Source organism: Polyodon spathula, chromosome 25 (genome assembly GCF_017654505.1).
Source record: "Polyodon spathula isolate WHYD16114869_AA chromosome 25, ASM1765450v1, whole genome shotgun sequence".
NCBI lineage: Eukaryota > Metazoa > Chordata > Actinopteri > Acipenseriformes > Polyodontidae > Polyodon > Polyodon spathula.
In genome coordinates this window covers 690,362-717,933 of record NC_054558.1, presented here as the reverse complement: position 1 = coordinate 717,933, position 27,572 = coordinate 690,362, and the positions used below count along the sequence as shown (strand labels likewise).

The 27,572-nt window shown below is 48.6% G+C and overlaps 2 protein-coding genes across 27 annotated transcripts in view; both read right to left on the bottom strand.

The window, feature by feature from the left end:
* Positions 1 to 20,901, bottom strand: part of LOC121300166 (transcriptional enhancer factor TEF-5) — a 43,313-nt gene extending 22,412 nt beyond the window's left edge. For 3 of the 21 annotated variants that reach the window (XM_041228646.1, XM_041228638.1, XM_041228640.1), the window contains exons 1-2: positions 20,541 to 20,896; positions 4,734 to 4,972 (exon numbers count right to left, since the gene is read on the bottom strand). In XM_041228646.1, the coding sequence (XP_041084580.1) occupies positions 4,734 to 4,857 (124 nt within the window). In that variant the 5' untranslated portion in view covers positions 4,858 to 4,972; positions 20,541 to 20,896. Of the gene's footprint in view, positions 1 to 4,733; positions 4,973 to 20,540 lie in introns of those variants that run through there. The other 18 variants (XM_041228627.1, XM_041228631.1, XM_041228644.1 and 15 more) reach the window with 11 other exon arrangements.
* A 2,029-nt stretch (positions 20,902 to 22,930) lies between these two features.
* LOC121300162 (tubby-related protein 1-like) overlaps positions 22,931 to 27,572 on the bottom strand; it is a 19,973-nt gene continuing 15,331 nt past the window's right edge. For 5 of the 6 annotated variants that reach the window (XM_041228616.1, XM_041228618.1, XM_041228613.1 and 2 more), the window contains 8 exons: positions 26,684 to 26,812; positions 25,708 to 25,802; positions 25,273 to 25,443; positions 24,953 to 25,065; positions 24,534 to 24,642; positions 24,300 to 24,398; positions 23,573 to 23,744; positions 22,932 to 23,361 (listed from right to left, as the gene is read on the bottom strand). In XM_041228616.1, the coding sequence (XP_041084550.1) occupies positions 23,228 to 23,361; positions 23,573 to 23,744; positions 24,300 to 24,398; positions 24,534 to 24,642; positions 24,953 to 25,065; positions 25,273 to 25,443; positions 25,708 to 25,802; positions 26,684 to 26,812 (1,022 nt within the window). In that variant the 3' untranslated portion in view covers positions 22,932 to 23,227. Of the gene's footprint in view, positions 23,362 to 23,572; positions 23,745 to 24,299; positions 24,399 to 24,533; positions 24,643 to 24,952; positions 25,066 to 25,272; positions 25,444 to 25,707; positions 25,803 to 26,683; positions 26,813 to 27,572 lie in introns of all 6 variants that reach the window. The other variant, XM_041228614.1, reaches the window with a different exon arrangement.

Here is a 27,572-nt window from a genome sequence, read left to right as displayed (position 1 = left end):
CATCCTCTGCATTTATAAAAGTAATGCTTGTGTGAGTGTGTGTGTGTGTCCTTGTTTTTCTATCCATTTAGGGATAAAACTGAAGCACATTTAGCTTCCAGGTTGTTGCTGTTGGCAGTCAATGTAACGCCCCCTGAACCATCGATACACTGCAATACAAGTGTGTGTGTGTGTGTGTGTGTCTCTGTGTGTGTGTGTGTGTGTGTGTGTGTGTGTACGCGCACAAGTCTGTGTGTGAGAGTCACTGGGGGGGAGTGTGTGTGTATGTCTCTGTGTGTGCGTGAGTCTCTGTGTGTCTGTGAGAGTCTCTGTGTGTGTGTGAGAGTCTCTGTATGTGTGTGAGTGTCTGTGTGTGTGTGTGTGTGTGTGAGAGTCTCTGTGTGTGTGTGTGTGTGTGTGTGTGTGTGTGAGAGTCTCTGTATGTGTGTGAGTCTCTGTATGTATGTGTGTGTGTGTGAGAGTCTCTGTGTGTCTGTGAGAGTCTCTGTATGTGTGTGTGAGAGAGTCTCTGTGCGTGTGTGAGTCTCTGTATATGTGTGTGTGTGTGTGAGTCTCTGTATGTGTGTGTGTGTGTGAGAGAGTCTCTGTGCGTGTGTGTGTTTGAGTCTCTGTATGTGTGTGTGTGTGTGTGAGTCTCTGTGTGTCTGTGAGAGTCTCTGTATGTGTGTGTGGAGCTCTCCTAACTTGGTCTCAGGTAAAGAGCAGTAATTGCAGTGGCAGGTACGGACTTGTTTTTCATGGATGGATTCCTAACACGAGCAGCCCTGCCTTAAAGAGACAGAGGGCTTGTTCCATTTATTTTGGTTGCGCCTGCCAGCTGTCAGGCTGATGATCTCAAGGGCAGGTTCAGCTTGGCGTGATCCAGGTAAACTCCTGCCAACTGAGCATCCACTATCCCTCCATTTTCCAAGAGAACCGTAAAAACAGAGGCTCAGAAACCACTTAAACCAGGGGTACAAGTTCTGTAGTGTGCAGCTTGTTTATTTTATTGAACTCTCTTCAAAAACCATGAAATAAAGTTTCACTGGTCTCTTAAATGACAGCTAGTTGGGCAATGTCACCGCCATTACCACCAACACCACCGCCATTACCACCACCAACACCACCGCCATTACCAACACCAACACCGCCATTACCACCACCAACACCACCGCCATTACCACCAACACACCACCGCCATTACCACCAACACCACCGCCATTTCCACCATCAACACCACCGCCATTACCACCAACACCACCGCCATTACCACCAACAACACCGCCATTACCAGCAACACCACCGCCATTACCACCAACAACACCACCGCCATTACCACCAACAACACCACCGCCATTACCAGCAACACCACCGCCATTACCACCAACAACACCACCGCCATTACCACCAACACCACCGCCATTACCACCAACAACACCACCGCCATTACCACCAACAACACCACCGCCATTACCACCAACAACACCACCGCCATTACCACCAACACCACCATCGCCATTACCACCAACACCACCATCGCCATTACCAACAACACCACCGCCATTACCAACAACAACACCGCCATTACCGCCAACACCATTACCACCAACACCACCGCCATTACCACCAACAACACCACCGCCATTACCACCAACAACACCACCGCCATTACCACCAACACCACCGCCATTACCACCAACAACCACCAACAACCACCGCCATTACCACCAACAACACCAACACGCCGCCATTACCACCAACAACACCACCGCCATTACCACCAACAACATTACCACCAACACCACCAACACCACCACCACCGCCATTACCACCAACAACACCGCCATTACCACCAACAACACCACCGCCATTACCACCAACAACACCGCCATTACCACCAACAACACCACCGCCATTACCAACAACACCACCGCCATTACCACCAACAACACCACCGCCATTACCACCAACAACACCGCCATTACCACCAACACCACCACCAACACCACCATTACCACCAACAACACCACCGCCATTACCACCAACAACCACCGCCATTACCACCAACAACACCACCGCCATTACCACCAACACCACCGCCATTACCACCAACACCACCGCCATTACCACCACCAACACCACCGCCATTACCACCAACACCACCGCCATTACCACCAACAACACCACCGCCATTACCACCACCACCACCAACACCACCGCCATTACCACCAACACCACCGCCATTACCGCCAACAACACCACCGCCATTACCACCAACACCACCACCGCCATTACCACCAACACCACCACCATTACCACCAACACCACCGCCATTACCACCACCAACACCACCGCCATTACCACCAACAACACCACCGCCATTACCACCAACACCACCGCCATTACCACCAACAACACCACCGCCATTACCACCAACACCACCGCCATTACCGACAACAATATAATCTTTTGTCACAAAAACAAGGTCAACAAGTGCTTTTTTTGGCCACGGCAGGATTAAAAAAAAGACATTTCTAAAAGAATGTTATTTGATGGTTGAAAATATGCCCTCAATACAAGAGACGAATCTGCACTGTAGCTTTGTGTTTGAAACTGAGGCGGCCTGGCTATGGTAAAACAACAAATATAACCCGGACTACAAGGCTATGGCATGAAGAACACAACTCAGAACTTTTTTTTTTTGAAAGGAACCGTTTTTTCCGGTTGCTCTTACTTAACAGCACACACCCTACAACACTGCTCTGCAGCAGTCAAGAGGGCAGCAAATACTGCAGAACTGTGGTGTGTGCGTGTTCTCTCCTGCTGCTGTCCAAGTTCATTCCTGCAACACTTGGCAGCTCAAGGCTGCTGCCGCTCACAGTCACGGGCCCTGCTCTGTCCAGCACTCCCCGTGTACCCTTGGAGCAGATGTGCCCTTCTGTCAGCGAGAGGAACACCTTGTGATAACTGATGCGTACCCGATTCCTGCCCCCTCGGCTGCACGTGATCAATCATCGCAGAAGAGCAGCCTGTTGATCTGGGGCACGGTTTCAGGTTTGACCTTTCGCCTCAGAAGAGCACAGCGTGGGCTCTTGGTCTTGCTGGTGTGTGTCGTCCCCCCCCTTGTCGATTTACCGGGGGGGGGGGGGGGGCTGAGTCTCATCTCACAGACAGCACCATCCCAACAGAGCATCACAGGGTTGGGCAGCCCTGGTCCTGGAGAGCCACAATCCTGCAGGTTTTATGGGTCTCTTTAAATCATCAATGACTAAAGACCTGGAAATTGTTTTAGTGTTCACCAGTTAAGAAAATAACTAGTTTAATTAAGTAATTGCGAGCCTCGGTTGGCCGCTGGCAGAGGTAGCAGGGAGCTTTCTTCGGATGGGAGGGCAGGTTTTCTGGGGAGGGAGGCAGAGTTATCCTGGGGTTCTCTGCTCGGGGCGCAGTCTGGAGTGTGAAAGGGGATAGCCCTTGCGGAACAGAGAAAGCCTGCTGGTCTGTACTTCCACAAAAGGAGAAAATGCCTGGCTGTTGAAACAAACCTTCCCATTTTGTCACATCAGGATTATATTTCCTGTCAAAGAGCTGCAGGCCGGCCTGGACCGCTGAGGAATGCGTGTCCCTCTCAGCCTGGAGAAAAGAAAATGATCGCAATGTGGGCCTCGTTCCAGACCCTTTCTACAGGATAAGCCAAGGGTCAAAATACCCCCACAGACCCAGTGAGGCTCACATTCCCCATCCCACGCACTGGAGAGAAGCTCCCGACTCCATGCTTTGTATTACACAGCAATAAGAACTGTAACCCTTGAGCAGAGGGTTTGCACCTTAGCCTGCGGTAGAACTGTAGAACAAAAAGACTCTCCCTCCACTTAACCCTTCAAAGAGTTTGTTAAGGGACTCCGCCTGACTGAAGAGGCTGCCCTTCACTTCTAGCCATAGACACGTAATGTAGGCTAGATCTGCCAGAGTGTGTTTATAAAAGTAAGCGCTAGCGCCATCTACTGATGCGCCACTTTGGATCCATTTTTATTTTATTTTTATTTTTTTAGAAACACACTGTACACTAGATGGTGCTGGCGCTTGGCTGATCTAGCCCTCTTCACACACGTCTGCAGTGTGACTCAGGTGTGCATTCAATTAAATAAACCTAATTACATTTTTTAAAACGGTAAAAAACAGAACAGGAAATCGGAACAAAACAACACAGATTCCACAGGGGCCTAAGAATGACTTTACTCATCCTAAACCCTTTCCAGTTTTACAGCATTCACTGGGGAATGGCACCTGCCAATATATCACGAGCTCCAAAACGAAAAAATTCAACGACTTCAGGGCATGATCTCTTCTGTTTGGAAACCTGACTGTTCTGCAAGTCAGTTTCTGCAGTGACCTACTTACCTTAAAACCTGGCTCTCAGGAAACGTGTATAATCTGTTTAAGCGTCACACCACAGTGACTCAGAACAAATTACAAACAAGTGTGGCTGTTTGGTTTGGCCGAGCTCTCATGCATACAGCTTTTGAATCTGCACCCAAGCCCCTGACTGCAATTCCAAGTCCTGCCTGAGGGGCAGCACTGTAAGCAACACCTTACTCCAGTACCAAAACCCAAGAGGCTACAGCCGTGAGCAGCCATTAAACAAACAAAAGAAAACTCAACCTCCTGCACCCAAATACCCTTCCAGCTCCAACGACTTCTGTTAAATGCTGTTTCTAAGAGGGGGCCGGTGGAAAGCTGCTATGTAGCTCACTCACCGTACATCTTGCCCTCGTCGGACAGGATGATCTTGCGTCGGCCGCAGGGCGGGTAGATGGCCAGCGCCTCCTGGAAGCTCTGCTCAATGTCGGGGCTCCAGACCCCCTCGGCGTCCCCCTCCATGGACTTGTCCAGCCCCTCGGCCCCATCGTCCCGCCCCTCCTCTGGGCTGCCGTTCGCGCTCCACTCGTTCGACGCAATGGTGGCGGCTCCTCCTGGGCCAGACAGAGAGCACGGGCTGGACAGAGAGAGAGAGAGAGAGAGACAGAGGAGAGACAGATAGACAGAGAGACAGACAGAGAGAGAGAGGAGAGAGAAGAGGAGAGAAAGAGAGACAGAGACAGACAGATAGAGATAGACAGACAGATAGACAGAGAGAGATAGACAGAGAGAGAGAGACACCGTCAGAATCAGGGCTTTGACAAAGAGGGTCAGCCCCTTAAACAAACTGCTTTCCCTATTTCTAGTGCTATCAATGCACTTCTCACCTAAAGACGTATCAAGCAGATCTGTTTCCTGCACCTTTCCTCAATTCCCTTTATCAACACACACAGAAAACAACCCAGAACTGTGAAAAAAATATTAAAATTATGATTTAGTTCTCGCTGAAAAGGGAACGACACCATATGGCATGCAAAAAATAATCTTAAAAAATGCCACATGACAAATGAATCTTAAATCTAATAAAAATAAACGTTCAAAGTGCTAACTAATTGTCGCAGACCGCAGCACATTCTTGTGGCGCTGCAGTTTTATGTTGTCGTTACTTTTTTCTTAAAAACCAGTTAATGCTCCCAAGTGCGGTTTTTTCTTTTTCCCCCCAAAGCTGGCTTTTGCACAGAGAAGCGATTTCAGTGTTTCCGAATTCAAAGAACTACAGCAAGCAACACTTCAGGGACAATTAAAAGGCGTTTCAATGAGATTTTCAGAAGGGAATTCAAATCGGGCCGAGCATTTGACTACAACCCCAAACAATCAGGATCAAATCGCTGCATTTCCTGAGATGCCGTCCAGGGTCTTCCCTGCTGATCTGACCCGTGATTTCTCAATGTATTAACAGAACTGACATGCAATGATCAGCAGGCTGCGTTTGCACTGGGAAAGCTGGGCGAGGTTCAGTGCAGTGGTATTAATTCTTCCTGTCGAGATTGACTTCGTTGATCATCCTGGTCACTGTCTAACCCTCAAACGACATGCAGGCCGGCGGCCTCAATACAGCCACTGGAATCAGGTCAGCTCTCACAGCACACCGGGTACACCACAGTGCGACCGTTAACCTGTCCCCCCTGCAACACTCAGCGTTGCAGTGGGACGTATTAATGGTTACACTCCAAGACTTGATTTCGGGAACTCCATTGAGCTCCAGGATTTTAACTGATATTTTTTTTTATTTTTGGGAACCTGGAATAACTCAAAATGATTCCCGCCAGTCCCAAGTCTAATGGAATTCAGAGCGCTGGCTCCAAGGAACAGCCTTCATTAGCCCATGCAATGACAAGCCATGACCTACAAAAGTGCAGACAAAAATGTACCATTGCTACCAAGAAGGGAGGCTAAACTGTAAAGAATGCAGACACTGAAAAGATTAACACCGATTACAATTGTTCTGCAGTTAAAAATGATAACTTGAACATACCAAGCATCTGCAGTCCAGCCCACTAGGGAGGCTGGATTAGGGTTAGCTGTGGTATTGGTTACTGAAATGTGTTTGTCAATGCTGATGATACCAAGATTAGCTCTAAATCGGGGTCTGTGAAACCAGCCTGATCTGCGAATGCAACACAGCTAGTAAATGAATTACATCAGCAATGGGTCGACCATTAATGGCAAATAAACCATCTCACTGTACAGATCAAAGAAAAGTGCAGAAGTTATTCACCAGAACTAAACAAGCTGGAGTTCTGAACAGACTTTCTTTGTTTGTTCAGGGACCGGGAGATGTGCAAGCCCTCGCTGGCGAGGGACAGGGACATGTGCAAGCCCTCGCTGGCGTGGGTCAGGGACATGTGCAAGCCCTCGCTGGCGAGGGACAGGGACATGTGCAAGCCCTCGCTGGCGTGGGTCAGGGACATGTGCAAGCCCTCGCTGGCGAGGGACAGGGACATGTGCAAGCCCTCGCTGGCGTGGGTCAGGGACATGTGCAAGCCCTCGCTGGCGTGGGACAGGGACATGTGCAAGCCCTCGCTGGCGTGGGACAGGGACATGTGCAAGCCCTCGCTGGCGTGGGTCAGGGAGATGTGCAAGCCCTCGCTGGCGAGGGTCAGGGACATGTGCAAGCCCTCGCTGGCGAGGGACAGGGACATGTGCAAGCCCTCGCTGGCGTGGGTCAGGGACATGTGCAAGCCCTCGCTGGCGTGGGTCAGGGACATGTGCAAGCCCTCGCTGGCGTGGGACAGGGACATGTGCAAGCCCTCGCTGGCGTGGGTCAGGGAGATGTGCAAGCCCTCGCTGGCGTGGGTCAGGGAGATGTGCAAGCCCTCGCTGGCGTGGGTCAGGGACATGTGCAAGCCCTCGCTGGCGTGGGACAGGGAGATGTGCAAGCCCTCGCTGGCGTGGGACAGGGACATGTGCAAGCCCTCGCTGGCGTGGGACAGGGACATGTGCAAGCCCTCGCTGGCGTGGGACAGGGACATGTGCAAGCCCTCGCTGGCGTGGGACAGGGACATGTGCAAGCCCTCGCTGGCGAGGGACAGGGACATGTGCAAGCCCTCGCTGGCGAGGGACAGGGACATGTGCAAGCCCTCGCTGGCGTGGGACAGGGAGATGTGCAAGCCCTCGCTGGCGTGGGACAGGGACATGTGCAAGCCCTCGCTGGCGAGGGACAGGGACATGTGCAAGCCCTCGCTGGCGTGGGACAGGGACATGTGCAAGCCCTCGCTGGCGTGGGACAGGGAGATGTGCAAGCCCTCGCTGGCGTGGGACAGGGAGATGTGCAAGCCCTCGCTGGCGTGGGACAGGGACATGTGCAAGCCCTCGCTGGCGTGGGACAGGGAGATGTGCAAGCCCTCGCTGGCGAGGGACAGGGACATGTGCAAGCCCTCGCTGGCGTGGGACAGGGACATGTGCAAGCCCTCGCTGGCGTGGGACAGGGACATGTGCAAGCCCTCGCTGGCGTGGGACAGGGACATGTGCAAGCCCTCGCTGGCGTGGGACAGGGACATGTGCAAGCCCTCGCTGGCGTGGGACAGGGACATGTGCAAGCCCTCGCTGGCGTGGGACAGGGACATGTGGATGACTTTGCAGACTGGAAAAGGGATACAGTGTCAGGTGGGAGGATTAAACCTGGGCTGTAGGGATCTTCAAGGCAATCTTAGAACAGAAGGATTAGGAGTCAAACATAGCTGGCTGTCTGCTTTATCAGCTTGCCTTATCAAAGCCAGCTGCCCTGCTGCTTGCTGCAGGGAGATGTGCGATGCCTACAGCAGGCAAGACCACAGACATGTGCACAGACCTGAGTGCCCCTCGCCAGGCTCTGACACGCGAAGCAGAAACAACAGCTCGGACCACTACAATCGTTTCTGAGATTAGTCTCCCCTCTTCCATGCTGTCTCATTTGTACACAGCGACTGCACACCTGCGAACACAAGCAGCTGCCCTCGCACACAGGCACCTTCTCCACTCCTACACACAAGCACGCTACCTGTACTGTTGGAATTAGCAAGACGGAAAATATCTGTGTGGGATTTCTATATATAGCTATATATACATACTACAACAGTGATCTCCCCAGACTGTGAGACTCTAAACAGTGATCTCAAAAGACTGTGATTTCTAAACAGTGATCTCGCACAGACTGTGACTGCTCTAAACAGTGATCTCTCCAGACTGTGAAGCTCTAAACAGTGATCTCTCCAGACTGTGAAGCTCTAAACAGTGATCTCTCCAGACTGTGAAGCTCTAAACAGTGATCTCTCCAGACTGTGAAGCTCTAAACAGTGATCTCTCCAGACTGTGAAGCTCTAAACAGTGATCTCTCCAGACTGTGAAGCTCTAAACAGTGATCTCTCCAGACTGTGAAGTTTCCAGTACTGCTTCAGATTTCGGAACCGAGATCAAACTAACATCAGCAAAAGGCCAAAAATGTTTCAAAAGCTATTGTAATATAAATAGAACGTGTACTCATTACTATTCATTGGTTGAAAAGCTCAAAAAGACCAAACAGAGAAAGAAAAAAAAAAGGAAACAGACAAAGCTGCAATCAACAGGATTTAAAAAGCGTTATTTTCCACTGTTGCCCAGTAACACGTAAGCATCCTGTACTGTAAAGACTATGGCTGTGTTCTATATGGGCTCCTCACACAGTAGAGATTAATAAGGAGGACTGCTTCAGTTACTTTGAGCCAAAAAAGAAAACAGTGACCTTCAAAAAAAAACAAGCCAGGCAGCCTTCTAATGAGACCAAAAAGAAAAAAAAAAAAATTACAAAAACAAACATAAAATAAAAACATGTCTTTGACAACTGGAGCCGAGAGCAAGGCTTCAATTCCAGACATCTCCTTATTAAGAAACTGCCAAGGGAGCAAGCCTTTCACAGAGGTTTGTTTTTTTGTTTTCTCCGGCCTGGGAGCTCCATAATGTCACCCAGATCCCCCCCCCCCCCCCCCCCTCGCTCGGAGAGCCTCTGCCCAAATAAGGACATGACCAGGGGAGTCAGGCGGAGAGGGGGAGGGGCGGCGGGACAGATTTAGGAGTCCAGCTCAGACACAAGGATTGTTCCTGTAGGAATGCCGTAGCCTTGCAGAGCAAGACAGACAAACACCCAGGACTTCCGAATCACAGCATTCACACCGGCAATAAAGAACGAACACACTGAGACAAATGATCCTGGCAATGTCTTTCACACTGCAGAACACAGGACTACACGGAAACACATCAAACACAAGACACTGAGACAAATGATCCTCTCAATGTCTTTCACACTGCAGAACACAGGACTACACTGAAACACATCAAACACAAGACACTGAGACAAATGATCCTCTCAATGTCTTTCACACTGCAGAACACAGGACTACACTGAAACACATCAAACACAAGACACTGAGACAAATGATCCTCTCAATGTCTTTCACACTGCAGAACACAGGACTACACGGAAACACATCAAACACAAGACACTGAGACAAATGATCCTCTCAATGTCTTTCACACTGCAGAACACAGGACTACACGGAAACACATCAAACACAAGACACTGAGACAAATGATCCTCTCAATGTCTTTCACACTGCAGAACACAGGACTACACGGAAACACATCAAACACAAGACACTGAGACAAATGATCCTCTCAATGTCTTTCACACTGCAGAACACAGGACTACACTGAAACACATCAAACACAAGACACTGAGACAAATGATCCTCTCAATGTCTTTCACACTGCAGAACACAGGACTACACGGAAACACATCAAACACAAGACACTGAGACAAATGATCCTCTCAATGTCTTTCACACTGCAGAACACAGGACTACACGAAACACATCAAACACAAGACACTGAGACAAATGATCCTCTCAATGTCTTTCACACTGCAGAACACAGGACTACACGAAACACATCAAACACAAGACACTGAGACAAATGATCCTCTCAATGTCTTTCACACTGCAGAACACAGGACTACACGGAAACACATCAAACACAAGACACTGAGACAAATGATCCTCTCAATGTCTTTCACACTGCAGAACACAGGACTACACGGAAACACATCAAACACAAGACACTGAGACAAATGATCCTCTCAATGTCTTTCACACTGCAGAACACAGGACTACACGAAACACATCAAACGCACTCGCTGCACAGTCTGCGCTTCAGCTGAAAGCTCTGTCCAGTCTCTTCCCCACAGATATTAGTGTTTAAAGCAAACCCTCAACTTCATACCAAAACGTTAAACCCGGGTAAACTTTAGCTGTAGCTCAGGAACAGAATGAACAAATCTAATTTACAGGACACATCAAGCTGGTATTTTCAACGTGGGTACGAATGTCTGGGAAACAGAGACATGTCACGTTTGTTTGAATCCGTGTCCCTATATAAAAAGAGCATGAAGGAACCCCGCACTTGAAGGAAGCGGAGAAGCCCCGTCACTCACTAGCTCCCGCGGACAGCGACTCCCGGAGCCGGCTCTCCAGTCCAGGCCCGCAGTTCTTTTCAAAGCCAGGCTTCACGGTTCCTGCACCTCAATAGGAAGGGGGGAACACTCTGTGGCAGGCAGCCAGGAAACACTCACCAACCAGCTCCCTTTGTCTGAGCACAGGAACAGGTCTGACCAGAGCAGAAAGGGGCTTGACAAAACAAGGAATCTCTCTTCAGCTTACCAGAGAGCCTTGCTAACCTGCAGCGGGCCTAAAAAATAACACGTGGAACTAGATAGCTGCGCGCCGACTTCGGCAAAAAAACCCTGTGGTAGTTCCACTGAAGGGGAAACAGCCTCCGTGGTAAAAGTCGTAGTTGTTTTGTGGTTACTATATCACCACACAGCTCTTTAGAAGACTCCATTCTGCCTCTTAACCCTCATTTTGCAGCAGGATTCTGTGTTAGACTAAAGTCTCAATCACTGCCATTGTTAAAACAAAGAGCCCAGGCAGCAGGTTCAAGAAGGACTTTCGCTCAGAGCCCAGCACAGAGGCGACGTGCTGTCTGTTCAGGATTCTCTGGGGACGGGCAGTGCATTCGCTTCCTCAGCGCATTACCCAGGATGTGCGCCGCACTCTTCAAATCATAAAACGTGCAAACAGCGCTGCACGCAGCAGGCCTCAAAAGTTAGAATGTTCCAGCTTTCTTGTCGAAACGTTTTACTGCTGAACGACAACATGTTCTACCAGAGCTCTGCACGCCTGCTGCATACGGCTTGCCCACGTGAATCCAGACTCTGGTTTTCTGCTTTCTCTCTGGTTTAGCTGGCAGCAGACGCTGTCGTATTCTGTTTATTTCTCGTTAGCCCTAACTGTGCTTCAAACGGCGATGGCAATGCATTGGAAAAGGTCATGGATTACAGACCAGGAAGACTTGTTGAAACGAGGCAGCAGAAAGCTGGTCATTATCATGGGACCCCAGGTGAGGGTGTGACTGGAATAAAAAGAAACAGCAGCACCTGTAACAACAACAGCAACCATGGCAACGGCCTCACACAAGGAGGACTGATCAGCCACAGTAAAGTCACTTCAAAGAGTGTCTGAGTGACTAACGCTGCGCTTCAGTGAAATGAACGACAAAGCCTGGAAGCAGAGCTGTAGTGACAAACCACTGGGTATATCCTGACTGGTTTCAGAAGACTACAAAACCAGGAAGATAAAAACTGCTTAACTAGCAGGGGACTGAGTGCGTGACAGCCCTGGAAGAGTGAAGCCAGTACCAAGTATCCACTCCACTGCCTGGTCTACTGATACACAGAGATCACAGCGTTACGCAAACACACAGCACCAGGCTGGGCCATCACAGCCACTGGACTCCCACAGCAAAGAGAAGATAATCACCCTCCCAAGAAGAGGAGCCCCAGCAGGTAAGTGTGTGACTGTACGCTGTGCCGGTCTCTGTGTTACCGCAAAGGGTTTAACATCCCCCTCTGCACTGGAATAACCTGTCTTTCCAGATAAGAGATGCCTGGAAGACACACCTTCACAGTGCGCTGAAGCAACCACACTGGCACACAGAACGCTTGGCTGTACAGTGCAGAGCGCAAATACAAGGTGGTCATGATGAGGCACGAATAACCTCCCGCTGCTGCATGTAACAGCAGGGACGTGCCTGTCCTGAGCCTGAAGACAGCAACAAGCAGCCAAAGCCAGAGGAATGTAAACAAACTGGAGAGCCAACTACATCCAATGAAGCACAGAGACCACGCTGAAAACACGGAGCACACAGTCCTTTAGGATAGAATTGAAGACATTTGGGGAAGTCAGTTAAATGATCTGTCCTATCTGCGTATAACTGAAACAAGACAGCCATTCATACAGGAAGCTTCTGAAAATGAGACGCAAACATCACAAACCTGTTGGGTCGAGTGCGTTAATTAACAACGATGAATCACTTGTTTTCATTTTGAATGCGTGGGAGCCCCAAATAGAATAAACCAGGCGAGATGAGCAGATTAGCCAGGCCCAAGGCAGAGCCAGGGTTTAGGAGAGAGATTCAGGCTCCTGCCTCCATCTGCACGCCTGTAATATCCTGGCAGGATTGCTCAAGTCGTTCTGTATCACCGAGAGCCCCCCCCTGTGCTTGTATTGCTCAAATCGTCCTGTATCACTGAGAGCCCCCCCTCCCTCCCTGTGCTTAGCTGGAACACATTCTCTCCAACCCTTCCAATAACTTCCTCCTACTTCCGCTCTGGCACAGCATTCAGGAAGCAATCGAAACTGAGAGCAGGCAGGCAGGCAGCTGCTACACACACACAGATACACCCAACACTGCCCTAGCTCTGATACACTGCAAACACACACACACACACACACACACAACACTGCCCTAGCTCTGCTACACTGCAAACACACACACACACACACAAACACTGCCCTAGCTCTGATACACTGCAAACACACACACACACACACCCCAACACTGCCCTAGCTCTGCTACACTGCAAACACACACACACACACCCAACACTGCCCTAGCTCTGATACACTGCAAACACACACACACACACACCCAACACTGCCCTAGCTCTGCTACACTGCAAACACACACACACACACCCAACACTGCCCTAGCTCTGCTACACTGCAAACACACACACACAAACCAAACACTGCCCTAGCTCTGCTACACTGCAAACACACACACACACACACCAACACACTGCCCTAGCTCTGCTACACTGCAAACACACACACACACACCAAACACTGCCCTAGCTCTGCACACTGCACACACACACACACAACACCAAACACTGCCCTAGCTCTGCTACACTGCAAACACACACACACACACACCCTACACTGCAACACTGCACACACTGCACACACACACACACACACACTGCAAAACACACCACACACACTCTGCTACACTGCAAACACACACACACACACCCAACACTGCCCTAGCTCTGATACACTGCAAACACACACACACACACACACACACACACACACTGCCCTAGCTCTGCTACACTGCAAACACACACACACACACAACACTGCCCTAGCTCTGCTACACTGCAAACACACACACACACACACCCAACACTGCCCTAGCTCTGCTACACTGCAAACACACACACACACACCCCAACACTGCCCTAGCTCTGCTACACTGCAAACACACACACACACACCCAACACTGCCCTAGCTCTGCTACACTGCAAACACACACACACACACCCAACACTGCCCTAGCTCTGATACACTGCAAACACACACACACACACACACACAACACTGCCCTAGCTCTGCTACACTGCAAACACACACACACACACCCAACACTGCCCTAGCTCTGCTACACTGCAAACACACACACACACACCCAACACTGCCCTAGCTCTGATACACTGCAAACACACACACACACACCCAACACTGCCCTAGCTCTGCTACACTGCAAACACACACACACACACACCTAGCTCTGCTACACACACACACCCTAGCTCTGCCCTACACTGCAAACACACACACACACACCAACACTGCCCTAGCTCTGATACACTGCAAACACACATACATACATACATTCAATCACCCAAGTCTTCTCTTTGTTCGTTGCGTTTTGTCCAACCTCTATTTTTGACCCATGATTCAGTAAAACTGGTTAATGTCAGCAACATTCACCATAAAAAAATTAATAAAAATAAAACAGTCTGAAAATGTGTAAGTTGTTCCCGGTTTTGTTTTGCTTAGTGGGCACTTCTGCAAAAGAGTTGTGTTCTCGGCTGGTCATACAACTTATATAATAGCACCTCTGTTACAATTTTATACAGCTTTTAAAAAAGGGAAGACCCGCAGACAGACTTTTTGTTCGGTGCCTTTTACAGAGTACTACTTGAGACAAGAAATGTGTGACTGCAAGAGCCTCCAGCAGGTGTGAGCGAATCTCCGCCCCGCGGCAGTGTGTGAAGAGAGTGACTGGGACTTCTCTTACTCACAGTGCATCTGCACTAATCATCTGCAGTTGGCATTCAGCGATTCCTGTTCTGTCAGTTTTTATTCTTTGTTTTTATTTAAAGTTTTAACCTAGCAACAGCGGTTAGTGTTGTTGGTGTTCAGAACTGAAAACACCCGCCGAAGGGCTGAGGCCAGCAGGGCAACCTGAATTTCAGGAAGGGCTCCTGCTTTGTTTGCCGAACTAACTCAAAAGGGAAAGACAACGGTGTGGCGCGTATCACCTCATTCCACTCGACTCTACCCTCTCACATTGCTGCCGAGGGCGTGCTTGTGGGACAGGAAGGAAACTGACCCGATTCGTTGTGTTCTTCACTTTGTTGCAGTGGCAGGATTTCTGAGATTATACATACAGGTACTTCCTCTTACAGAAGCTTTGATCGGCCACAGCACGTTCTGCGATGCAAACATGAAGGGCTTCAGCAATTCCAGCCTGAAGAACAGCAAAGAGGTAAAACCTCAGCAAACCCCCACAGAATCCTGCTTTACTTTTCTACAGCACATACTGACGAGATTCATTCAGATCTTTAACTTCAGCTGGAGAGCTGCAAAGTATCTCGGAACTTCAAACTGCAGATCGATAAAGTGCAGAAAAGTCAAAACAGCAGCATTGCCTGGCTGCTGCACACTGTAACACTGGAAAAACAACTGCATCACACAGTTACACTTTACACAAAGTAACAACATTGCCAGCTTCCTGCAAACAGCGACCCCCTGAAGCTAACCCAACAGAAACAGAGACACTTCTTATTCTACACTTGAGTTCGCCGCAGCTCAGAAGGTTACAGACGGGTGTTCAACATCTCGTTAGCGGGGCTTCTGCCCGTCCATCCCAAAGATTTACTGTAGCAAAGCCTCTCTCAATACAAACTGTGATATTATACTGACTTAGGAAAATCCCTAGAACTAATTTCTTGAGGGATCCGGCACTGGAAGAAAATGTATTCAACACTAAAACATTCAGAAGTTCTGTGTTGATTCCACAAAGGGAGCGAGTGTTCACGTCCATTAGAGAAACGATGTGACCGAACTCCGTGAAGCAGCGGAGTTCCTGCTACAGTCTATATACTTCTTAGACATGCAGAAACCTCCAAGCTTAAACCAGCACTCTGAGCAGCACTCACACAGCACTGTACAGTACAGTAATGCTGGGACACAGCTTAGTGGAATGTTAATTCTTTCCAGACTTGACCACGATGCACTCACTATCGGAGTCTAGCAGAAGAATCCTTGAGCGAGTGGAACTTCCAGGACGGCCCACCCCTCTGCTCTCAAGCACAATAGTTCCTTCCAACCTGGTTTCCAATGGGGGTTATTGCAGGTCATACCAACAGCTTTAACTGAAAGGGGTTAAGACTGTGCAGTATTGTAGTGGCGTTCCGGTACACTGTTGGCATACTGCCTATTATTATTATACAAGTGCAACATTTTCCAAAGAAAACGCTGCAACGCACAGGGCACCGCTTGTGATACACAGGCACGTCACAAAGGCTCCCATTGACAGCACGCTAACATGCAGACGAACAGGTTCCCAGACAGAGTCTCTCGTAAGCAACTGTTATCACAGCTCTACACACAGACTTGAAATGAAGCGAGACATACATGCAGAGAGACCAGTGGACAAGACGACCTGCTGGCGTGTGCTGGAACAGCGTCTCCACTAAGGCATTGCAATTGGAGAAGTGGGTTTCTCTAGCTCATCTGTTTTCAGCCCAGCCCTGAGAGTTCCTGACACTTTTGCTAGTTCACTGTAATTGGATTTCCAGTGCTGGCAGTGAGCTGGTGGGGCACCATTAGAAGAATCAGAGCTCAGTCATTCTTATCAATTACATCACCTCCTGTAAATATGAGACAAACACCCGGCAGGTTTTATGCAAATTCACAGCTCCGTTTTAAAACATAACAGCAACAGGAAAAGAGAGGAAAACAATTGAGACTATTGTGTGAATCGTGAGATTCTTTCAGTTAGCGAATGGGACCTATTCTTTAAATAAGGAAAAACACATTCTCCGCAGAGCAGAACTAATTTCAGACATGTGTTAGATGTTTGTGGCTACATTTAAATATGTTATGTTTTGCCATGGTGCCCATCAGGACCTTCACATGTACCACAGACTGCATGTCCTGAGAAAACATCGTGTCAGGACTTTAGGGAACTGTTACACTGCTAACACTTACTGGGGCTGCGTGCGTCTGCACAGACCGAGCGACTCCTGAGCTAGAACGCTGGACTGCGTGCGTCTGCACAGACCGAGCGACTCCTGAGCTAGAACGCTGGACTGCGTGCGTCTGCACAGACCGAGCGACTCCTGAGCTAGAACGCTGGACTGCGTGCGTCTGCACAGACCGAGCGACTCCTGAGCTAGAACGCTGGACTGCGTGCGTCTGCACAGACCGAGCGACTCCTGAGCTAGAACGCTGGACTGCGTGCGTCTGCACAGACCGAGCGACTCCTGAGCTAGAACGCTGGACTGCGTGCGTCTGCACAGACCGAGCGACTCCTGAGCTAGAACGCTGGACTGCGTGCGTCTGCACAGACCGAGCGACTCCTGAGCTAGAACGCTGGACTGCGTGCGTCTGCACAGACCGAGCGACTCCTGAGCTAGAACGCTGGACTGCGTGCGTCTGCACAGACCGAGCGACTCCTGAGCTAGAACGCTGGACTGTGTGCGTCTGCACAGACAGAGCAACTCCTGAACTAGAACACTGGACTGATTTACTGTCTCTGCGTTTACATTAGAAGGAAACAATATTGGACAACACAGGCTTCCTGCCCTGACTCACTAAACACACAGGTCAGTCTGTTGCAGGGTAAGCTTGTACAGGCTCAGCCACAGTTTGAATCCTAGTCTTTTTTTTTTCCTGCACTGGTTGGATAAGCTGTTTTCGAGTTACTTTTCAAACTGCTACACACTCACTCACACACACACACACACACACACAACACACTCACACACACACACACACTCACACACACACACACACACACACACACACACACACACACGCACGCACGCACGCACGCACACACGCACACACGCACGCACGCGCCACGCACGCGCGCACACACACACACACACAGTGGCTGAAGTTAGGAAAACAGGAACATTTTCATTAAACGGTTCCTGGGTTTGAAACTTGGTTGCACATTATAATTTGCTAGAAATCACATGGAATGGTGACAGAATGACTGGATTTCTGCCACTTGATGTAGAAATCCACAGGTTGTCAGACTGAGCACCAGAATCACTGCCTCAGACAGATTCAGAATGGACGACAGCTCCTTCTAACCTGCGCTTTCCAATTTTTATCAGTTACCATTTCATTTATTAATTTTTCTGGTGTACCGTTTGTAAGCTTTTCTTTGGTTCTGGTGACTTTACTACATGAAAACAGGAGCAACATGTTCTGGAACGAAACGCGCTGGAAAAACAGACTCCAGTTCATGGAGCGCTTGGTGGAAGCGCAGAAGCAGTAAAGCAATGGTGCAATGATGCCGTATGAGCAAGGAAACTGCCCGCTATTGCTCCTAATAACACAGACCTTTCAAATCGACGGTCTAAATTCGCCAGTCTCTCGCCGTGATCGCGGGTACATTAGATTTCTCTTTAGATCTTTTTATACCGATGCTAGCAAAGCTAGCTTTAAACTCCTCTACGCTGTTTCTCGTGTAGTATTATTTCTGACAGGTGGCATCGCCAGGGGCAGCACTTTACAGTATTATCGGCACAGTGACGCGGTACTCGAGATCGCGGTAAAGAACCGACAGTACTTTTGGAGCAGTTGAACATTACGGGGTACTCAGATCGCGGGTACATTAGGCGGTACTGGGATCGCGGGTACATTAGGCGGTACTGGGATCGCGGGTACATTAGGCGGTACTGGGATCGCGAGTACATTAGGCGGTACATTATCGCGGTACATTATCGCGGTACTCGGATCGCGGGTACATTAGGCGGTACTGGGATCGCGAGTACATTAGGCGGTACTCGGATCGCGGGTACATTAGGCGGTACTCGGATCGCGGGTACATTAGGCGGTACTGGGATCGCGGGTACATTAGGCGGTACTGGGATCGCGGGTACATTAGGCGGTACTGGGATCGCGGGTACATTAGGCGGTACTGGGATCGCGGGTACATTAGGCGGTACTCGGATCGCGAGTACATTAGGCGGTACTCGGATCGCGGGTACATTAGGCGGTACTGGGATCGCGGGTACATTAGGCGGTACTGGGATCGCGGGTACATTAGGCGGTACTCAGATCGCGGTACATTAGGCGGTACTCGCGGGTACATTAGGCGGTACTCAGATCGCGGGTACATTACGCGGTACTCGGATCGCGGGTACATTAGGCGGTACTGGGATCGCGGGTACATTAGGCGGTACTGGGATCACTTTAGTAAAATGACAGAATGTTTTGTTAGGGACTCTCTCGGGTTTAATGTACTTGTTATGATGACAGGCGCACAGGACACAATGCAGGCAGGGTAGCGTCGCTCACTCACAGGCCTGGGAAATGCCAATAAATAAATAAAATAAAACACCAATGGGAGGTTTCATGAAAACACTCAAACAGCGCTCTCCACGGGCCAGGTGCAAAGCGGAGTCGCTGATCCAGTCCATCGCTGCTTGCATTGCTCCAGTTTCTTACGACACGATCAACCAAACCAAAGGGCCTGCATTTCGCATGGCATAATATAATATGGTACTGCGTGCGGAAAAGTGAGAATTGAGTGAGTTTATTATCATTATAACTTTAAACCCACAATATAAATCCACCGGTTAGCTCCACTTTCCTAAATAGTTGTAAATAACGAGACAACCACACCGCTGGACTTCGCTGGGCTGCCCAGCTCAGAGGCGAGCGAACAATGGAGATCGAGGAGGGCTCCCGGACCGAGCCAGGGGGGCACGGATCTGCATTTACAAACTAGCAGAAATCACGGGAAAACTACTCCACTGCGCAATTCTGCATTGCTAGTATTTACTCGGTTTTTTTTTTTTTTTGTTTTTTTTTTTAAGGATTTATAAAATACATCGCTTTCAGTTTATTTTTAAATATCGATACGTAAAACTAATTGCGCAATTGCTTTCTCTCATGCATCAGGTCGTTTTAATAACACGCGTAGTGTAGAACAAACACGAATTATGCGCAAAAAAAACCAAAGCATTTGTACTTACCTATGAAATGTTTAATCTGCTTCGTAAATTAAAAAAAAATAAATACATTGATTTTTTTTTTTTTTTTTTTTTTTTTTGGGGGGGGTTTCCCGGATACATATAGAATATATTTCCCCCAAAAAAAGTTTTTGGAAACTTTGGAGCGATTGTTGGCGGGTGGGGGTCACGTCCCGGCAGCTGCGCGCAAAAAAAAAAAAAAAAAAAAAAAAAAAAAAAAAAAACATGATGTTCAACTTCTAACAACTGGAATCAGAGTTAGAAAAAAAGACAGCACAGATTCAAACTCAGACAAGTTTATTTTAGCGGTAGGGAAACCAATCAATTCACTGCTGGAAAGAAAATCAATCTGTTTTGTTCCCATCCCTCCCAAACGAGGGGAGTTCCACGGGAAAAAAATGTGAAAAATGACAAAGATCCGAAAACTTCAGCGACCAGGAACTGAGATTGAAAACTCTACAGAAAAGCAAGAAGACAAAGAAACACTAAAACAAAAACCCACACACTCACCTTCAGGACACCGTGTCTGTCTAAATCCAGCGGCAGATGGGACTTTACGAGTCACGGGCGTTTATTTCGTTCTTTATTTTGCCTTGTGTTTTTATTTTCAATAAATACGTCTCTGGGTTTGACAGTAAAGCTGGAATGTAAAGTATGGAATCAACGCAAGGCTCTGTGAAAAAACGAAGGGAAAAAAAGTTTTGGGAGGAGCAATCCACGACTGTCAATCACAAAGTTGGGGGCCGATAAGAGTTTGGAAACCCCGCCCCCCTCAAATTACAAATTACTCCGGTGAATCACGGCTCTCCGCAGGGAACAAACCCCCCAAACTACCCGTCTTCATTTCAGCAGAACCGGGAGATATACAAACAGGCTGGATATATAAACCCAGACTAAAGAGGACGCGTCTATTTATCGGGGCTCGCGTGTGTAGAATCCCCTCGACTTGTGGCAGACGCTCGCGATACTTACTGTAGGTAATGTTGTGCAAATGCATCGTGAAAGAATGAACCCTTGCATGAGTGAAAGGACACGCGGTACCGGTACAGACAGCAGGTAGCACTGCAGCGTACAACCATGAAAACTATTGCACTTTCTTTTTTTCTGTGCACAAAAGGTTTAGAGGATTAAAAAGTCATTCATTTTAGAAACAAAAAGACAAACAGAGCAGATGTACTTTCTTCTTGCTCTCCCCCTCCAGTCATTCACCTTCATAGTGCACTTCTCCCCACCACGCTCCAGTTTCTTCTTTCCTGTCAGGAACCAACCACCTGCTTCCCTTGCTGTGGGACAGGCTTTGCAGCCAGTGGCATGCTCCCACCCAGAGGTGACATGCCCTAGGAAGTGAAACACTAACACTGTTTGAAAATACAGGAAGCAAACCGAGAACTTCTTTACAACGGATAGACAGTTTTTGCTGTAACAGGTTTTTCATCTTTTTTTTTATTTTTATATACAATCTCTGTGGCTGTTTCTGCTAAGATCATTCTTCATCAGGCTTACTGACTAATGAAGACACTTTCCTGGGGAGGCTTTAGAAACGACTGCACTGGGGGCAAAACTGCACCACCTGCCCCCTCTGTAGCTGCAAGTTAGTAAATGGCGAATCCTGTACCGGGTTCTGGTTCCCAGTGTTTGTGTGTCATGTGTCCTGGTGTGCTGCGTGTTTTTAATGCAGACCCCATCCTTCCACACAGTCAGTCTTCAGTGTGTTGTGTTACTTTGCTGTGATCAATATTAAAACATGACATTGTTTATAGAGGGGCTCACATTTAAAAATAAATGAGTGATGAAAAGTAAAAGGAAAATGAGGATTCGATACACGTGGGACATAAGAGACAAATTCAGATCCTGTCCCGCACTTGTTGGCTAAATTCCCATTTTATAAAACAGTGTGAAAGAAGAAACCCAGAATAGTTACTGGAACAAACAAACAAACAAACAAACAAACAAAGGCAGCGTCCTGAACTGGCCATCGTGTTGAAAAGCCTCCCTGTTCGTTTCTGTGGACAGGTGCAGGAGTTTGAACTGCGTTCCAGATAGGGAGCTGCTTCCTGCGAGGCTGCTGGTGAATTCTCAGCATTCCACACCGAGTCACGAAGAGTTAAAATCGAACCCCCTGCTCTGTCCCACCCCTTATCATAAAACCATCCCTGATGAGGTAACTGCTGGCACCTTCCCAGGAGTTCAGCAAAGTGTACCCAGCGTTCTCTCAACACGCCTGAAACTCCAGCAACGGCTCCCCCTGCAGGACGCTTTAATCATCTCCTTGTTCAAATGCCCTCAGAGGTATTAGCCATTACAACCCTGCGTTGAATTTGCTCCTATGTTGCTAAGCTTTGTTCTGTTACATTTGCTTTTGAAAGATCGCCTTGTTCTTGCTTTCGCTAACACTAGACGGGCACTGCCAAAGCTATGGTGGCATCCTGACTGAGTTGTGCTTGGTGTCACTGTCTAACCACTATAGCTGCTCCTTCACTGCCATGGACCCCTGGCACAGAACCACAGCCACTGACTCCTCAGCAAGAACTTAAAGCCCCCACTATCGGCGTGTCAGAGCACCTCCAAGGGCTGCTTAATGAAGCACAGAGCTGCTTTGATCTCTGTCGTTTTTGCTCATAGGCACGGCAGCACCCGGCTGTGGAGTACAATGGTTACCCAAGGTGGTGGGGACGAGAGGGTGCTGGGCTGCAGTCATCAGTTTTACAAGCAGCTTTATAACTGTGCATTATAACTATTCCTCTTCAGCACTAGAATTTACAGTCAGTGAGACAGATCTAACTGCCAATCCTGTTTACTCTGGAATACATACTTCAAACATATTTTACACATTTTTCCATATATATATATATATGTATATATTTTAATGTTTAGAATATATTTGAAATATATCAAAAATGAAAAAAAAGAGACAGTTTTGAGAGATACAATCTGGATTCCTAGTTGATGTATTGTAAATGCAAGTTTTGAATTGGATTAGCTGGGAGAAAGTTTTCCATTTCCCGCATGTTTTGCAGACTCTCAGTAATCGAGCTGTCAAAACACCAGCATCCCTTCTCCTGATGACATCCTCCTAGCTCTATCATCGACACTTCCAATGTGGTGTGGAATTGGTTAGAAGTATTTAAAAAAACAAACATAAACGGCAGCCTGTCCCCTGACTCGCTGTCCCGCTGTCCCGCTGTCCTTTGCCTCCTCTATTCACAGGCCAGCTTGCCGTCGAAGCTGGACAGCGCAATGGCAAACGCCTGCACGGCGCACATGGGGTAATTATAGTCCAGAGTAAAGGCATCGTCTGCGACCCGCCCGAACTGCATCACAATATAGTCCACTGTGGGAGGAAGCAGAGAGAGGGGCAGAGAGTAAAAACTGCACTACAGGAAGGAATAAGCATTATATTCCCCCGCAGTCTGTTTGCATGGCAGTTAAAGCGCTCGCTTGCTTGCTTGCGATGCGCGGGCTGGGGATTGCTGGTTCACATCCAGCTCCCACCCTGTTCAATATCAGCGCAACACGCAGCAGAGAGGAGCCGGGGAGCTCACCGTCCTTGCTGTGTACGATCTGGAAGTTCTTGACGGAGGCGTGCGTCACTCTCCCGGAGAAGTTGAGCACGTAGGACTGCGTCTCGTTGTTCCACACCGGCGTCTTGTTGTGCAGCTCGATCAGGTTCTCCATGTTCTTGTTCTGGTAGCGAATCAGGAGCCCGTCGTTATCCTGCCAGAGGAGAGACAGAGATAAGAGAGAGAGGGGAGAGACAGAGATAAGAGAGAGATAGAGACAGAGAGAAGGGTTAGACGAGAGACAGAGCAGAAAATGTATCCTGTTAATATATATAGATAGATAGATAGATACATACGCACAAACACACATAACTAACATGCCTTGTGCAGTTGGTTACATCTGCTATTTCACATAGAGGTGGCAGTGTCTCTCAGCGTCAGAATAAAGAAAAAGTCTGGGGGAGATTTAGAAATCTTGTAATTGAGTCCACCCAATTCCACAGGATCAAAACAAAACATAATAAGATTAATTTTTTTTTTAATTTTTTTAATGAATTCCAATTGGTTTTGCATTAAAAAATAACTACATAAGAAGAGAAACAGTCACAGGGTCCTAAACTGGTCAAAGCACTTTAAATTTGAATTTGCCTCCTGGGGCAGGTGGGTGTGACAGTATTGCACTCTGGGTTCATTGCCTCGGAGATTGATTCTGTTTCAGCAGTTAAACTAACAGGACCCAGGGCAGGCTCTAACTGGAAGAGACACCCACATTCCTGGGTCGAATTGGCACACGCTCACTGTCCTCGTTCATCCCAGGAATGATCACAGTCATCCTGCGAGGCCCTTTAAATCCCAGAACGTTGGTCTCCTGTAACAAGAAGCAATGGAAGGAACGGCATGTCTCGATGATTTCAATTAGGAAGGTAAAGGATGCTCTAAAACCACACTGTCTCTAATTAAACCTGTTCTAGATCTTCTTTCTACTGTCACATAGTTTACTCACATAAATGATAGCTGAGAGCTCCTGGCGCACTTTCGACCAGTCAGAGCTCGCCCTGTCAGGGTTGAGCCCGTTATCGAACACAGTGAATTTGGTCCCCATTACATTGGACCTGTAAAAAGAATGCATATTTGACAGATGTTCAGCAATGACTGTGGAGGTCTGAGCCCATGTGTTCATGCTTTAAAGACATGCAAGTAAGAACCTGCTTGGTTTATACATCGGTTCTCTTGGGAGTTTCTTCCTGTTCAAGTCATTTCTTTGTGATTTTTTCCGAATCCAGATCTCCTCACCCTCTGACACCCTCAGAGACCTGAGGAATGCTCATGCCATGTGTCCACATGATTGGAGTGAGTTGTTCCAAGATACTTTTGAAAATACGTTATCGCACCTGCAGGGGGGTTAGAATCATTCGCTTTTACCTCAACTTTCCGATGAAGTTCTCCCCATCCCGGGACATGTCTGTGGGGTCTACAGAGATCAGATAATTGGACGTTTTGCTCTTCTTGCGTTTCCTCCCAGCCAACAGGAACACCTGATGAAGAGAGTCAGACGGGAAGCCACCTAATAGACTTGTAGGGGACAGTTAGCCTCAAATACCCAGCCTTGCAGCCCAAGCCAAATCCATGTTTAAAAGGAGGCGCTGGCATCGCAGTTTATACATTTATAAACTGGGTGATATCCCCCCCCCCCCCCCCCCCCCCCCCCCCCCACCCTCCCCGTTTGTTGATGAACTCCTGACCTTCTTGTCGTTGTCGAGGTGCAGGTAGTAGGTAGGGTAGAGGCCCCGGTCCATGCCCTTCTTGTCGCGGGTGACCTTGCACTTGATCGTCACGCCCTGGGGGGCGGGTCCCAGCACAAACTCCTCCAGATTGCCCACCTCGATGACTGGCGACGGGGGCCGCTCCTCCTCCTGTAAACACGCAATCTTTCAAACTCTCCGCGTCGCTGGCTTCCCTGTCTCCAGACTCGCTGGGTTCCCTGTCCCCAGGCTCGCTGGCTTCCCTGTCCCCAGGCTCGCTGGCTTCCCTGTCCCCAGACTCGTGTCTGCTTCTGTCTGTTGCTGTTCCTTGACTTACTATCCTGCGCTGGGGAGTAAACTGGGATGTGTGTGTGTGTATATATATATATATACGATTCACTATTCTTCTCAAATCCGTCTTTCAGCAGAACTCACTTTTTTGGCCTTTTTGCCCTTGCCCTTCTTCTTGGTGCTTTTCTGGGCTGCCTCGTTTTCCTCCTCGCTCTTGTTCTCCTCTGATTTCGCAGTATCTGTGCAGACAAAGAGACACGGAGACACAGGGACACAGACATGGAGACACAGAGACACAGGGACACAGACATGGAGACACAGAGACACGGGGACACAGAGACACAGGGACACAGACAAGGAGACACCATGAGAAATAAACAAATGACAGTAGAAACTCAGTCGCATTTAACTGACATTAAAAACCAGGACCTCAAAACAAGGCCAAAATATGTTTAAATGCAGGGCACATACAGAGAGACAAGAGTCTCCCTCACTGGTAAAACATACCCGAGTGCTCCCCTGGAAACACAGCAGTCTCCTCTATACTCGAGTGCTCCCCTGGAAACACAAAGATCTCCTCTATACTCGAGCTCTCCCCTGGAAACACAGTGATCTCCTCTATACTCGAGTGCTCCCCTGGAAACACAGCGATCTCCTCTATACTCGAGTGCTCCCCTGGAAACATAGCGATCTCCTCTATACTCGAGTGCTCCCCTGGAAACACAACGATCTCCTCTATACCTGAGTGCTTCCCTGGAAACATAGCAATCTCCTCTATACTCGAGCTCTCCCCTGGAAACACAGTGATCTCCTCTATACTCGAGTGCTCCCCTGGAAACACAGCGATCTCCTCTATACTCGAGTGCTCCCCTGGAAACATAGCGATCTGCTCTACACTCGAGCGCTCCCCTGGAAACACAACGATCTCCTCTATACTCGAGTGCTCCCCTGGAAACACAGCGATCTCCTCTATACTTGAGCGCTCCCCTGGAAACATAGCGATCTCCTCTTGCACTCAATGTGCCCTGTATTCATGTCTTAATTAACATGCAGTGGTAGCAGAGCTCTGGATACAGAGACCAGGCACCCCAGTCTTTAGCAGAGGCTTCCCCAGACCCACCTTTCTGCTTCTTGCCCTTCTTGTCTTTGGCCTCGCCCCCTGTCTGGAACATCGCGGTGGGGTTTGCTGTGCTCTTTTTCTTGGTCTGTTTGGAGTCACTGCCGCTCTCCTCTCCTTCTGACTTTGACTCTGCGAGGTGTGTGTGTGTGTGTGTGTGTGTGTGTGTGTGTGTTGTGTGGTGTGTGTGTGTTTGTTCTCTTGAGTGATCTCTGAATGAATTCGTAGTGCGTAGTGTGTTTGCGTCTGTGTTTTTGGGGGTGCTCCAATCTAGGAGAGAAACAGAAAAAAGCTTCCTCATTGAGAACCCTCTGCCCCGAATGCCCTTACCCCCAACGCTCCTTTTCCTCCCCTACCCACTTGAACAGTCTGGCAGGCCACCCTATTTTCACCTTGGCCTCGGGGTGCTTCATGAGAGAGAGGACTCCCGCATACCACAATGAATTAGCAGCGACAGCATGGCTGGGTAACCCATTCCATACACCCTCCACTCCTACCCTCTGTCTGTTTCCGCTCCACATCCACAGCTCTCTGTGCTTCACAAGAAAGGGTTGACTTCTTGAGTAAATTAAAAACTCTGACAAAGCCCCCCTTAACCCTTGTATTTTTAAGATCAATAGATTTCGTTCCCTCAGTCTAGCCCGATACCCTTTAGCCATGGGGGTCTCTTCTCTGAATTCAAATGCTCACTTTCAATTCTAAGGTAAAACTCAATTTCTTGCTATGTTTTAGCTTTTGACTGCAATGCATTCGTAGACCCACGAGTTCTCTTGAGTGAATCTGGAATGCATTCGTAGACCCACGAGTTCTCTTGAGTGAATCTGGAATGCATTTGTAGACCCACGAGTTCTCTTTAGTGAATCTGGAATGCTTTCGTAGACCCACGAGTTCT